A 14932-nucleotide genomic window follows, 5' to 3' on the forward strand; every position below is an offset into this window, starting at 1 on the left:
TAGCCAAAGGCTGATTTCCATCTGCATTTCATTGAAAAGAAACAAGCCCAGGGCTCCCACTAATTCAACGTTATAGTGAGTTGTATTTTTCATGCACTTATTTTTGCTGTATTTATCTGGCACAAGTGGAAAGCCGGGTCCTGAAAAAAATGCCTACACTAAACCGGTCCGTGGTGCAAAAAAGGTTGGGGACCACTGATGTAGACCACAGGGAAGTGTTTTGAATGTAGAAAAAAAAATCATAATACGACCCCTTAAAAGTCTACAATAAAATGGCTAAAATATCAATACATATTTTGTTTTTAAATGTTTTAGAGGTAAAAGTTACAAGGAAGACTTAAAACAAGTTGAATCGATGTTACTGAAAGAATACAAGCATTAAAACGTTGCAACTTTTGCCGCAAATTCAAACTAGTTAGGCAATCACATCACAAAAAAGCCAGTAAAATCCTGGAGGCACTGTTTAATATTAAGATAGGACATTAGCTGTCATTAACAATTCTTAACAAATGACTACACGTTGCAAATCAAATGTTTGTCTATCTTCTCTGTAGGCAGCCGAGTAGTGATAGTGTGGCCCAGACACCTCAGCTCCTCCGCCGATACCCACTGGAGGACCACCGGGACTTTCCACTCCCACCAGATGTGGTGTTCTTTTGCCAACCGGAAGGATGTCTGAGTATACGCCAGCGAAGGGTTAGCCTTCGCGACGACTCCTCATTTGTTTTCACGCTGACCGACAAAGACTCAGGAATTACTCGCTACGGAATCTGCGTCAACTTCTACCGATCATTTCAGCGCGGGCATCACCGTGCCCGTGCGGACAAGAGCGGTCACACAGAGACAGCAACGCGAGGGGGGGACTCTATGAGCGAGGGGTCCGATGGTAGCAGTGGAGGCCAGTCTTCTGTGTTGTCAGCGCCCAAGAAAGATGAGTCAGCTCCTCAGCCTGCTTCTGGTGATGACGTTGAACAGCAAAGTACTGAACTAAATACTGAAAAAGCTGGCCAGCTCAAACAAAATGCAGATAAAATGGCTGCCAGGAATCGCAACAGTACACTGACGTCACTATGCATACTCAGCCACTACCCATTCTTCTCCACCTTCAGGGAATGTCTAAGTATTCTCAAGAGAATGGTGGACTGCTGTAGTCAGAGGTTAACACAGCGTGCTGGACTGCCCCACACTTTCCAAAGGTAATCTTTGTCTTGTTTTGTCAATCTTCTGTGTTCCTAGTGTCTTTTTGCAAAAATTTAAAAATGGGTTTACCCATATGTGATGATTTATCAATATATATATATATATATATATATATATATATATATATATATATATATATATATATATATATATATATATGTCTTAATAAGGTTATCCAAAAAATAGTGCTCGATACCGTAGTAGAGCGCAATATATGTATGTGTGGGAAAAAAAATCACAAGACTATTTCATCTCTACAGGCCTGTTTCATGAGGGGGGGTACCCTCAATCATCAGGAGATTTTAATGGGAGCATTCGCATACCATGGTTTATATAGGGCACAGAGTGGGTGGGTACAGGCTGGCCTAGGGGCGTGGTGATTGGCTCATGTGTTACCTAGGAGGTGTTTCCGTCTATGGCGGCATGTTGTTACAATTTCGCTGCGCTTGTTGAGGGATGACAGGTCTGGACGGTAAATAATAAACAGTTTCTCTTTCAAGCATAGGTTGCATCTTTTATTACCACTATTGTAAGGTGTGCTGGATGCAAGAATTTGCCATGTTATTGAATATTCAACATTATTGTCTTTGAGGTCCCAAATGTGTTTGCTGAGTTCTGTGGTATTTCGCAGGTTTTTGTTCCTGAAAGAAGCCTTGTGATTGTTCCATCTGGTTTTGAATTCACCCTCGGTTAATCCTACATATGTGTCGGATGTGTTAATGTCCTTGCGTATTACCTTAGATTGGTAGACAACTGATGTTTGTAAGCACCCCCCGTTGAGGGGGCAATCAGGTTTCTTTCGACAGTTACATGCTTTGTTGGTTTTGGAGTCGCTCTGACTGGGGGTCGACGGCTCATTTGCAATTGTTTTGTTGTGGTTTGAGATGATTTGTCGTATATTATTCATGCAGCTGTAGCTCAATTTAATGTTGTTCTTGTTGAATACTTTTCTTAGGTTGTTATATATATATATATATATATATATATATATATATATATATATATATATATATATATATATATATATATATATATATATATATATATATTAATATATATAAATATATATGTTAATATATATTAATATATATATTAATATATATTAATATATATATATATATATATATATATATATATTTTAATTCAGAATTATTATTATTATTGTTACTAATATTTTTATTATTATTATTATTATTATTATTAAAAAAAAACAAGTATGTTGCCTTTTCCATCCAGCAACATTTTCAGAAAGTGTTTAATGCTGCAGGCAACACTGCAATTTAGTACAAAGCGAGCCTCAGTTCTGACTTGTGAGTATTTTTATTGCAGATGCCACATGCTCCCTTTTTAAAGGATGCACGTGTACAGAAACACACATCTACACAAATATCCACAGTTTCACTTAGGGATTGGAATCTTACAACTCCCGATTCGATTCTGATTGTTTGGGTGACGATTCAATTCAGCATCAATTTTCGATTCATCGTGATTCTCGATTCAAACCGATTCTTGGAATGTATTATTTAGTAAAAATTATAATAAAACCTTTTCAAAACAGATCATAGGCTACAAAAGCTCCTATTGGCTGCTGATAAGTAACACATACATGCAGTAGTAATAACGGACATGGCCTAAAAACGTATTTACATTTTTTTATTTTTATAAAAGAAAACAATTTTTAATCGTTTTTTTTATTATTATTATGAATCGATTTAGAAGCGGTTTAATAAGAATCGTACTTTAGATGTGAAATGTTTTTTTTTTAGTACCCATAGTTTCACTAGTGAAGAACACATTTACTTTTAGAGAAATGTATTTGTCATAGAGATGTAATGATATGAAAATTGGATTTCACTGTTATTGTGACACAAATAATCACGGTTATCATTATTATTGGTGTATTTTTGAATGTGTTCAAAAAGTACTTATACAAAGTATATACACACACTGAAACTTTTTATTTTTTTAAAATAACTAAAACAAACCCACTATTTTGTATGTTTTGTGTTTCTTATGCTTCACTGATAAGAGTGTTCTGGTGGGCGGTGTGTTCAGCAGTCCTTGAATAAAAACACCTCCGTGTCAAACTCCTTCGAGCATACTTGCATTATCGATCACTCTGGGCTTAGAGAGAACATCTTTTAGGTTCAATGTGCACAATAGAATAGCATAGTTGCTCAGACAGCAATGTGTTTATATACCAAGGTTAGATTGGGGTATGTTGTTTCTTAATGGGGAGAGACGTTAATGTCTCATATTACCATTTAAGCTAGTGAGCTAGCACCAGTCAGCCCGTGAGTTTATCAGTTTGGCTATCAATCACATTTTTTATTGTTTCAATTTAAAACAGTACATCGGTAGTTTTACAGGGGTTATCATTAATACCGTTTTATCGTTACATTCCTAATTAGTCAATTATTTTATGATTATTATATAAAATATCAAACGTTCTGCTAATGTTCTTATTATGTGATCAGTTCTTGTATGCATGATATGAAACCAACTCTTACAAATGATGGAGGTTTTGAAAATGGAAGTCGGTGAGTCGATCAGTGGAGTTGAATCTTTACCGTGGCTAAGTCTAAAAAAACAATTGTTTCTTACTAATCTTCTTTACTCGACAAGATTTATATTTAGCAAATTAGCAGTGTTCCTTCAGGATTATAAAACATGTTGAGTGCACACCTGTTACATTTTCAGCCTTACATGTAGGCGTATCCTCTGCAGAACTGTTTTGTGTTTGTGTGAGACAGCAGCTACAGCCCAAAGGCAAATGAAAGTGGATAATTGTTCTGGCTGACATGGTTGGTTGAAATGTTGCAGGCAATAACAGAGAAGTGGGAGAAGAGCCATTGTCTGATGGCTGCAAGGTTGTTTTTTTCTTCAGTGATGCCAATAACAGATTGAGGTCTCTGGTTTCCTTTGGGAAGCAGCTGCAGATAATAATTGTTCTCCCTCTTTGCCACTGGCACACTTACCGACACGCTCAATAGGTCTTAATGGCATTGTGACTGCAGAGCTCAGGGTTTGCCAATCAATATTTCATCAAAAGCTTAAGAGTATGTTATTTCTTGTCATCCCACTAATTAAATTGTGACTGCTGCTTGGCCATGTCTCACTGACATTGTTATTTTAAAACAAGACAGGTACCATAATACCAATCTTGTACAAATTTCACAAGTTGACAGGTTAGATTGCGCAGTATATACAATATAAATCACTTGTGTGGCCAGCCACATCAATTTATATGGCCTGCAAAAGCCTGAAAATAATCATTATAATACTTAGTATAATAACACTTTTTCTATTCTTACTATTCTTTCCATTTTGATTGAAAATATACATCTACTCCATGCAATGACATATATTTTAAAGTTAAAAGTAATCTAATATTGCAACAAATATATACATTCCCAACATTTTTTAAATAAAAAAATATATCTGCTTCACATATTATTTTAAAGCAAATTGTACACTGTAAAAATTTAAATATATTGTATGGTAAAACAAAAACTGGCTGCTCTTTAGCCAGATTTTTACTGTTAAAACTGTGGTACTGTTTTTCCTTTTACAGTAATGTGCTGTAAAAAAACACATGAAATTTTACTTTAAATCCATTGATTCTTTTTTTTATTTTACAGTGTACCTATATTATTTTTATAATCACATGCGTAAACAAATGTGTAATAATATAACGATGCAAATCCTTATAAATGTATATTCATATATTATTTACTGTTACTAGCGGCTCTCTCAGGTCAGCCATAACTGCATTGTGGCCCTCAATAAAAACTTGTTTGACACCAATTTTAGCCAACGATAGCACTGTATTAAAAGCTGTGATAATGCATGTTGACACATTCTCTCTGTGTCCTGCAAATTTGACAGTGACAAGGGAACTAAGGTTGTCCTCAACGCAATGTAGTGTCCTCGTCAGCGAGCTAGCAGCTATCAATCAATCAAACAATCAATGTTTACTTATATAGCCCTAAATCACGAGTGTCTCAAAGGGCTGCACAAGCCACAACTACATCCTCGGCTCAGATCCCACATCAGGGCTTGAAAAAACTTAACCCGATGGGATAACAATAGCTAATGTCCCTCCACAGTGCAGCTTCTATAACACTAATCCACGGCGGCAAATAAGCTGTGTTTCTTATAAGTTGTATTATTACTGGAGGACCAGTGGACAATAAATATCTAAACATGGTACACATTGCTACACATTTTAGGAGAATGCAAAAAAAGAATAGCTAACCGCTAAGCTAACCGTCTATTAGTTTGCTACACGAACACGGAGCTGTGGAAAATAACTTGAAGACAGCATCATTGTGCAGGATCATTTGTTGTAAATATAACAATATAACGTGAATAAAACAAGGTTCCCACGTGCGTCAATGCAACTTTATTATCTTGTGGTGGCTTGACTGGCTCTTGCGAGGCTGTTATTTCTCAGAAATGTCCCATAAAAGCTACTACTCACTTCTGTCCAATCATGTCTTCCACAGGGACACCATGTGGCGCGTATTCACTGGGGCGCTTTCAGTGGAAGAGAAGGGTAGCCAGCTGTTGGCTGACCTGCGGGACATTGAATCCTGGATATACAGGTTGCAACGGTCCCCAGTCCCTGTGGCAGGTCAAAGACGTGTGGATGTGGAAGTTCTGCCCCATGAAATGAAACGGCCTCTCACCTTTGCCCTACCTGACAACTCCCGCTTCTCGATGGTTGATTTCCCTTTGCATTTGCCTTTGGAGTTGCTAGGTGTGGATGCCTGTCTACAGGTGCTTGCCTGTGTCCTGCTCGAGCACAAGGTAAACAGAGATGGTAATTAATCCCAGGGTTTTATTGTAGCTGATAAAGATGCACAACATCCCATGTCCGTAACTCTTTAATTGTACTCTAAACCATGAACTATTTTAATGTTGACATCTGGTAAAATATGTTTACTTCCGTTCAGAGATCAACCGATATGTTTTTTTTTAGGGCCGATACCAATCAGCAGTAGTAAAGGAGGCCAATAACCGATATTTAGAGCATACTTGCCAACCCTCCCGAATTTTCCGGGAGACTCCCGAAATTCAGCGCCTCACCCGAAAACATCCCTGGACAAATATTCTCCCGAAAATCTCCCGATTTTCAGCCGGAGCTGAAGGCCACGCCCCCTCCAGCTCCATGCGGACCTGAGTGAGGACAGCCTTTTTTCAGGACGGGAGGACAACAGGGTGACAAGAACTAAATCATCCAGACTAGAGATAAATTGTATTATTATGTTTATCTTACCTAAAAATAAATATATGTATTAATTAAAAAAAAAAAAAAGAAATTAATTTTGACTATATTTTGCTAAAAACATCAAAATTAATTGTATTTTTATTTTTATTTTTTCTGACTCCTTATTACATCCAGCCATAGAATTACACCGGTACATTAAAATAAACATATTTGAAATAATTAATTTTAAATTATCATAATAATTCATTTAAAATGACCATATTTAATTATTAAAATAATTGCTTGTTTATCAACAACTTTACCATTTTATTCATTACAATTTGAAGCTCTCAGAAGCTAAGTTATCTTATATTCATGTTATATTTATGCAAGTTTGAAGTATCAATTATCTAAACACAGATTTGTTTGCATATTTTCAGGATGTAGATACATATATATATATATATATATATATATATATATATATATGTATGTATGTATGTATGTATGTATGTATGTATATATATATATATATATATATATATATATATATATATATATATATATATATATATATATATATATATATATGTATATATATATATATGTATGTATGTATGTACTGCAGTGGTTCTCAAACTTTTTTTGTCATCCCCCACTTTGGACAAGGGGGAGTTTTCAAGCCCCACCTGCCCCCATCACCCCAACAGAACGCTAATGCCAAGCTTAACATTTTCAAATTTATTGAACATCAAGTAACATCATGTTGTATACATTCAAACTCAATAACATAAAATAACATCAAGTTCAATAATAAATAAAATAACTTGCATCAAGTTCAATAATCAATAAAACAAAAGTGTTATAACTTGCATCAAGTTCAATAACAAATCAAAAAAAGTGTTATAAGTTGCATCAAGTTCAATAATAAATCAAATAAAAGTGTTATAACTTGCATCAAGTTCAATAATAAATCAAACAAAAGTAACTTGCATCAAGTTCAATAATAAATCAAATAACTTGCATCAAGTTCAATAATAAATAAAATAAAAGTGCCACTTTGCAATCTTTGCAAAAAAAGAGGAGCTATGCATTTGGCAAGACAGTGCAAGTGACAGCACTTTGCCCCAGGAGAGCCACTTTGCTTCACTGTGAAACAGCACGGCTGTATGATCAGCTCCCATTTCCTCACACAGTGCAGAGAACAGTCGCGCTTTCAGTGGTCGTGTTTTGATCAAATTTACCGCGCTCACAACATGTTAAAACCTCATTGAGTTCGGGGCTGAGCTGCCTTGACGCGAGTGCTTCCCAGTGAATGACACAGTGTGTCCAATGCGCATTTGGCGCAACCCTCTTTATTAGAGCCTGCAGCCTGTTTCTTGACCCTGCCATGGTCTGTGCGCCATCAGAGCAAAAGCCCACACAGTTTTCCCATTTAAGGTCGTGTTCTTTGAGGAAACTGTCCATTATCTTGAACAGCTCATCAGCAGTGGCTCTATTTCTTATGTATTTGCAAAACAGAAAATCCTCGCACAGTGACTCGCCATTCACAAAGCGGACGTATGCGATAAACAGGCAGTCTTTATTGCTGTCAGTAGCTTCGTCCACTTGTAAAGCAAAACGACTTTCTTTTAATTTGTCTACGAGTTGTTCCTCAAGATCACTTGCAATGTCGCATATACGTCTCGCCACTGTGTCGTTTGACAGTGGGACAGCTTTTAATTTTGCTACGCTTGTCTCGTCAAATTTGTTCCGCTTAGCCCCGCCCCCATTAGTTACTGTTGCTATGTCTGTCAAACTTTCGCTCCTCCCTAGAAATTTAAAGCCTACAGGAAAAATAAGTAATTTACATTTATTTATATAGCAGATTTCACAGACAGAATCACAAAGTGATTTACAGTGTGTATAGAAAATGAAAGCATAGTAAAAAAAAAATCTAAGAATATAATAAAAAAATAAAATAAAGTGAAATATCCTCCCGTTCCTCGAGCCCCACCTGACATGTCTCTATTCCCCACCAGTGGGGCGCGCCCCACACTTTGAGAAACGCTGATGTACTGTATGTATGTATGTATATATATATATATATATATATATATATATTTATACATATATATTATATATATATATATATATATATATATATATATATATATATATATATATATATATATATATATATATATATGTATGAAATACTTGGTGAATTCTAGCTGTCAATATACTCCTCCCCTCTTAACCACGCCCCCAACCACGCCCCGCCACACCCACCCCGACCACGCCCCCACTCCCCACCGCCCCCCACCTCCTGAAATCGGAGGTCTCAAGGTTGGCAAGTATGATTTAGAGCTGATATTCATTTGCAGCAAAACCTATTTAAACATGAATAGTATACTTCACGGTGGCAGAGGGGTTAGTGCATCTGCCTCACAATACGAAGGTCCTTAGTAGTCTTGGGTTCAATCCCGGGCTCGGGATCTTTCTGTGTGGAGTTTGCATGTTCTCCCCGTGACTGCGTGGGTTCCCTCCGGGTACTCCGGCTTCCTCCCACCTCCAAAGACATGCACCTGGGGATAAGTTGATTGGCAACACTAAATTGGCCCTAGTGTGCGGATGTGAGTGTGAATGTTGTCTGTCTATCTGTGTTGGCCCTGCGATGAGGTGGAGACTTGTCCAGGGTGTACCCCGCCTTCCGCCCGATTGTAGCTGAGATAGGCTCCAGCGCCCCCCGCGACCCCAAAGGGAATAAGCGGTAGAAAATGGATGGATGGATGGATAGTATACTTCAGTAAACCGCTGGACAAGTCTATAAGTTGTTTTTTAACATAGTTTTTTAGGAAACGTCGGACCAGTAGCAACATAATGTTTAATGCAGCACTAATGTTGTTAATTTACCACCAAAAACGTAAATAAAAACAATTCTGGGTTCCTTAATGTAACAGACATTTTTCAAGATGGCTGACATCAGTTCTTCCTGGATGTTACAGAAAGTATGAGAATTGTGTGAGGTGCTGCCTGCCTGCTCTTCTTTTCTAATATAATCAGTTTCCTATCTGTCAAGATATTTACACAAAAGTTTGGGGATTTTGGCTGAGTTATCTTTTCTGTTGTCTTCATGTCCATCAATGTTTTGTGTTATTTGATTGAATCACGGAACATGAAACTCGCTGCGCTCCATTAATGAGCCCACGCTGCGAGTTTTACGGACGGATGGTTGTTGAGCGGATGCCATCGCTGCAGTCGTGAAATCAAACAACCGAACCGGGAAACGCCGGGAAACAAAGTCAAAAACTGTATTCCCTGGCAAAAATGATTTGATGTTGTGACAAGCAGAAGAGACGTACTGTACAAGCGACCAGCACTGCAGGAGGAAGAGTAGGGGGGGGGGGGGGGGGGCAGCGGAAAGCGTGATTGTGTAAGCGCTGTGGTAAAGAATAAAAAAAGAGGAACTTTTCCCAATCAGGGAAAATGTGTGTGTAGAATAATTTCAACCATCCCCTTTATCATTTTCTTTCTTCAGGTTATTCTCCAGTCTCGAGATTACAATGCTCTATCCATGAGTGTAATGGCATTTGTGGCCATGATCTACCCTTTGGAGTACATGTTCCCTGTCATCCCCCTATTGCCAACATGCATGACCTCTGCTGAACAGGTAGAACACACAATGGCTATATTAGATTAAAATAAAAGTGCAATGAGTGACATGATTCTGATTTTAGAAATGTATCAGACCATCTATATGCTCCATTCTGTCAGCAATTTTCTGAACAGTTGGAGATATAGAAAAACATAATGATGAGGTTTTCCCTCTGCACAGCTCCTTCTTGCCCCTACTCCCTATATTATTGGTGTACCAGCTAGTTTCTTCCTTTACAAAGCCGACTTCAAAATTCCAGATGATGTATGGCTTGTAGATCTGGACAGCAGCAAAGTAACTACATTTTTGACATCATATTTCTATTCCTTTTATTATTTTGTTCTCAATAAATCAAGACAAGGAAAGACTATTGTGTATGTTTTTCCAGGTTACAGCACCTACAAACGCGGAGAGTCTGCCATATCTTCCAGAGCCAGAAGCTGGCGAGCTTAAGAAACATCTGAAGCAGGTACTTTTGTAATTGGTCTAATTTTGTTATAACTTGTTTTGTAATGTGATTCCACTACCATGTCAAGGCCTGTTGATGGTTTTTGAGAAGTTGTAGGTACAGATAAAATATACCCATTTACCATGAGCTGCAAAAAAATGCCTAAATTATTTGCATACTGTTCCTGCATTACCCAGGTTTATCTACAAGCCTAGCTGTGATGTTTTTTTGCCATACATTGGTCCCTGAAATTTGGAATTCTGGGAGTAATGTGTTCTCTACTGCACACTTCATTGGACAAGTGTTATCAAGTACATTGTTTTGAGCAGTATACACTTAACAGCAGCCATCTTCTCACTGCCATTTATGCTTTTTAACAAAGTTACATATTTCAATGTTTACAATGTAACAATAGTGTTTAAAAAAAAATCACTTTAAGACCCTTGCATTTTTACTCCAACCCCAATCGTGCTAAAATGCTTTTATATTGTCGTGTGTAAAAGGGTTTCACACTAAATTTAGCAGTACCACTTGTACTTAAAGGGGACATTTGCCTGTTATTCACAATCCCTATGTGAGACAAGAACACGTTTTCTATATTGTAAAATACAGCTCGTACTAGTCTGTCAACTATGTATCTAATGGGAGTCATCTATTCCGGCTATTAAGCCTTCTAATAAACATGCAAAACCCGCCACCATTACATGTCGTAACCTGCATATTAAAGTATTAGGGACATTGTTACTATAACACCCAAGGCCGAATAACTACTTTTAATAACACAGCGTCTTGATCACAGAGCGGTAGCTAGTTTATGTAGTATTGACATACTGAGCCGGTGAGCTGCTGAATCGCCTTTGTGTTGGTAGAAGTTTGTGCTCGATTAATAACCATGCCTCTCACTATCATAATAGAAGGTTGTGGCCATAAGCCAAGAAGTTAATCAACTTTGACATTTAATTTAGACCCAAAGACATGACAAGACGCTCTTTTGCTCCTAGCATTTTTTACATGAGGAGTGAGGATTATAATGAACGGTAAATACTAGTTGAAATATAATAACATCCTATCAGTGAGCTTCACAGTGAGAGCAGATATTGTACAGTAAGTAATTTGTTGTTTGTATTTCTTGTTTTGCACTTAGCAAAACTGCTATATGACGTTTAGTGTTTCGAATTAGCATAATCTTCCCAGCTCCCTAAAACTTGAAGCTAAATCCATCCTCTGTATATTCATGCTAAAAAATAAAAGGTTGGATCATCATTTAACCCAAAGTAGTCGTCATTAGCTCAGAAATTATGCCATGTCATAATAGTTGTTGTTATTGTTGAAAGAAATAGCAAATGTTGCGTAGCGCTCTGTGAAATCAATGCGCCCAAAATACATCTTTCAGCAATGCTTAAAATTTCCAAAATACCGTATTTTTCGGAGGATAAGTCGCACCGGAGTATAAGTCGCACCTGCCGAAAATGCATAATAAAGAAAGGAAAAAACATATAAGTCGCACTGGAGTATAAGTCGCATTTTTGGGGGAAATGTATTTGATAAAACCCAACACCAAGAATAGACATTTGAAAGGCAATTTAAAATGAATAAAGAATAGTGAACAACAGGCTGAATAAGTGTACGTTATATGACGCATAAATAACCAACTGAGAACGTGCCTGGTATGTTAACGTAACATATTATGGTAAGAGTCATTCAAATAACTATAACATATAGAACATGCTATACGTTTACAAAACAATCTGTCATTACTCGCTAAATCCGATGAAATCTTATACGTCTAGTCTCTTACGTGAATGAGCTAAATAATATTATTTGATATTTTGCGGTAATGTGTTAATAATTTCACACGTTAGTCGCTCCTGAGTATAAGTCGCACCCCCGGTACTACAAACTATGAAAAAAACTGCGACTTATAGTCCGAAAAATACTGTAAATATTACATGATTTCATGAATATGCCTTAGATATATACTTACACCATGTATTCTTGTTTTTAGAAGGCATTGGTAGCTGAATCTTGCTTGCGTTGATTTACGATTTTGAACATAAAAACGAGAAAGACGTGTTCTTGTCTCACATAGGGATTGAGAATGATAGGCAACATTGCAGCTCCCCTTTAATGTTTCTTAACTTTCCAGGAACTTGGGTATTCCTTAGCAGCCAGCCATTGTTTTTCTGTTGACCGTTTTCTTGTAGAACATTCTACATACAAAACTCTCTTTCAGCTGTGTGAAGAGTAGGGTCCCCCTATCCCTGCAGAGTTGTATGTATATTACCTCGTGTGAAAGCATTTGGACATGAATTTTGTTGTGCACTAACAAAAAAGCAACAATATTTTCTGCTCTTTTCTTTCTGTTGTGTTTGCATGCTGTAGCTCTTGAAGGTAAAGCCAGATCTTAGAATCGTACTATTTGAGCAAAAATATTTAGTAAAGCTGTTAAGTCTAGTTGCAGTTTCTGATCCCTCTTATCCCTCTAATCCAACATGTATCATCAGAATGTGGTTCTGATTCATGGAAACACACATTTTGTATTACTACTTCCCAATATTAAGCAGCATTAGGGACTCGCACAAACATTCATGTAAATCCTTCAGTTAACAACTATTGGAAACTTGCTTCAAAAAGATGTTATAACTTTGATCTGCGCATTTCCATTTGGAGCGAGTTAAATTACATTTATTCAATCTGACATTGACATTTTTCTTGAAAATAACACAATCATAAACTAAACTGACTTTCATTAATATCAGAAGTCTTCACTGCTGTATACAAGAATTGTGTGTAGCATGGCATCTTAGGAAATTGCATTTTGCTTGTGTGACAAGATTTTTGCTGGTTTTTTTGTGTTTTTTTTGTGGTTTCCGGTGAATTAATTTTCTGTAGCTGTTTTAGATGTCGAGGATGGAGGGAACAATTACTGTGGCAAGAAAACACTTAACCAAAGGACAGACAACAATCTCTTTTCTTTGTTTCACTGTAATTTGGTTGTGATTTAACATATTACTCAACATTCTGAACTATTTAGGATGAAAATCTTAAATAGTTCAAGTTAGGAGAATTAAAAAAACAGCAAATTGTTTCATGTATTTTTCATGCCGGTATTAATGCCAATCGATATTTTTAGTAAAGCTGTCTTCAACAAAGGATTTTCGTTGTCAAATCTGATCCTTAAGATTTTGCCCATAGTCGACTGTCCGTCGAATCTATTGCATTGTTTTTAATTTAGAAAAATAAACAGATTCTGATGATAGTCGTATATACTGACTGCTCACTAGGTTACAGTATAACGTCACATGATGCAGAGTCGTGTAGAAAGAGAGTATGGCCAACTAAACAACAGGTGCCATGACTGCTACCAAAGACGTGTGCAGCTGTGTCCGGATGCATGCAATTGCTGTTGTTTTGACGTTAGATTCTCTGACGAAATAAACCAAAATAATATGTTGATATATAGTTCTAAACATACTCCAGCTAATACATGCTTTTATTCAGTCAAAGTACAATTGTGCGGCCGTATTTGACGCACTCTGCTGCTACATTCCTGCGGTTTTTGTGACCAGCAGGCAGTCTAACAGGCAGCCAACGGCGCAATGAACGTAAGAAAATACACAGAACGACCAAAAAATAACTCACTACCCTCATTTTGCTAAAATCTTCATTATCTTTGGACCAACAATCACGGATAAATTGTGACTTGTGTGTGAAGTAAGTCAACTGTGGTGAGTGACTGCCTCCAATGTATCTGTAATCACTGTATGTATCACTCGTTATGTATTATTCTAACTGATCTTTTTTATGTAATATGTTAAGTGAGTAGGTGTAATTTTGTAGTTATTTCCCCATATTTCTGCACAATAACTCAAATATGGTAACACTGACGAGCAGTAAAGAATATGGAGTGTTTTTTGGTCCAGAACATATTTTGCTGTATTCATTGTTGACATTTTCCTTGCCACTTTGATTTGTATATGTTTGAGATTTTCAGTTCACTTTCTCATCTATTATTACACCTTAAATGGGGTTTCTTTAATTTTTTCTCAGTCTATTTGTATTTGTTTGACTTTCTATTCTGCTGCTTCCGAATTGCATTATTTTAGTTATACTGAGATTCAAGTAGTCTGTTTTTGTCAAACTATCTCTTAAATGTTATTATTTGTATTAGCTTCTGTCCAGTGTTGATGGCAAACGTTCACTTCCCTTACTTGTCTTCTTTACGGGTGGCAGGGATAGCGATGTAAAAGCTTTCCATAATTTTCCCCAGCCCCCTGCTGAACAACTGGGCATTTATACATGTAGAAAAAATAACGAGGAACCACTGCGAACACATAGGATCAGCTCAAAGTTGGTAGTCGTCATGGCATCCTTTATTCACCTGAGTGTCTTTTGACCAATCATTGAGGAGATCGCCCGAAACCGAGTTGGCCAT

At 37.0% G+C, this 14932-nt stretch overlaps 1 protein-coding gene across 17 annotated transcripts in view; it reads left to right on the plus strand.

The window, feature by feature from the left end:
• The window catches only part of madd (MAP-kinase activating death domain), an 87879-nt gene that overhangs the window by 18760 nt on the left and 54187 nt on the right, over positions 1–14932 (plus strand). For all 17 annotated transcript variants that reach the window (XR_009816796.2, XM_061974835.2, XM_061974831.2 and 14 more), the window contains exons 3-7: positions 555–1196; positions 5709–6012; positions 9933–10064; positions 10230–10343; positions 10438–10518. Coding sequence is in view for 16 of the 17 variants with exons in the window: in XM_061974835.2 (XP_061830819.1) it covers positions 555–1196; positions 5709–6012; positions 9933–10064; positions 10230–10343; positions 10438–10518 (1273 nt within the window). In the remaining variant the exon portion in view is untranslated. The remainder of the gene's footprint in view (positions 1–554; positions 1197–5708; positions 6013–9932; positions 10065–10229; positions 10344–10437; positions 10519–14932) is intronic.

This window comes from Nerophis lumbriciformis, linkage group LG15 (genome assembly GCF_033978685.3).
Source record: "Nerophis lumbriciformis linkage group LG15, RoL_Nlum_v2.1, whole genome shotgun sequence".
NCBI classification, from domain to species: domain Eukaryota; kingdom Metazoa; phylum Chordata; class Actinopteri; order Syngnathiformes; family Syngnathidae; genus Nerophis; species Nerophis lumbriciformis.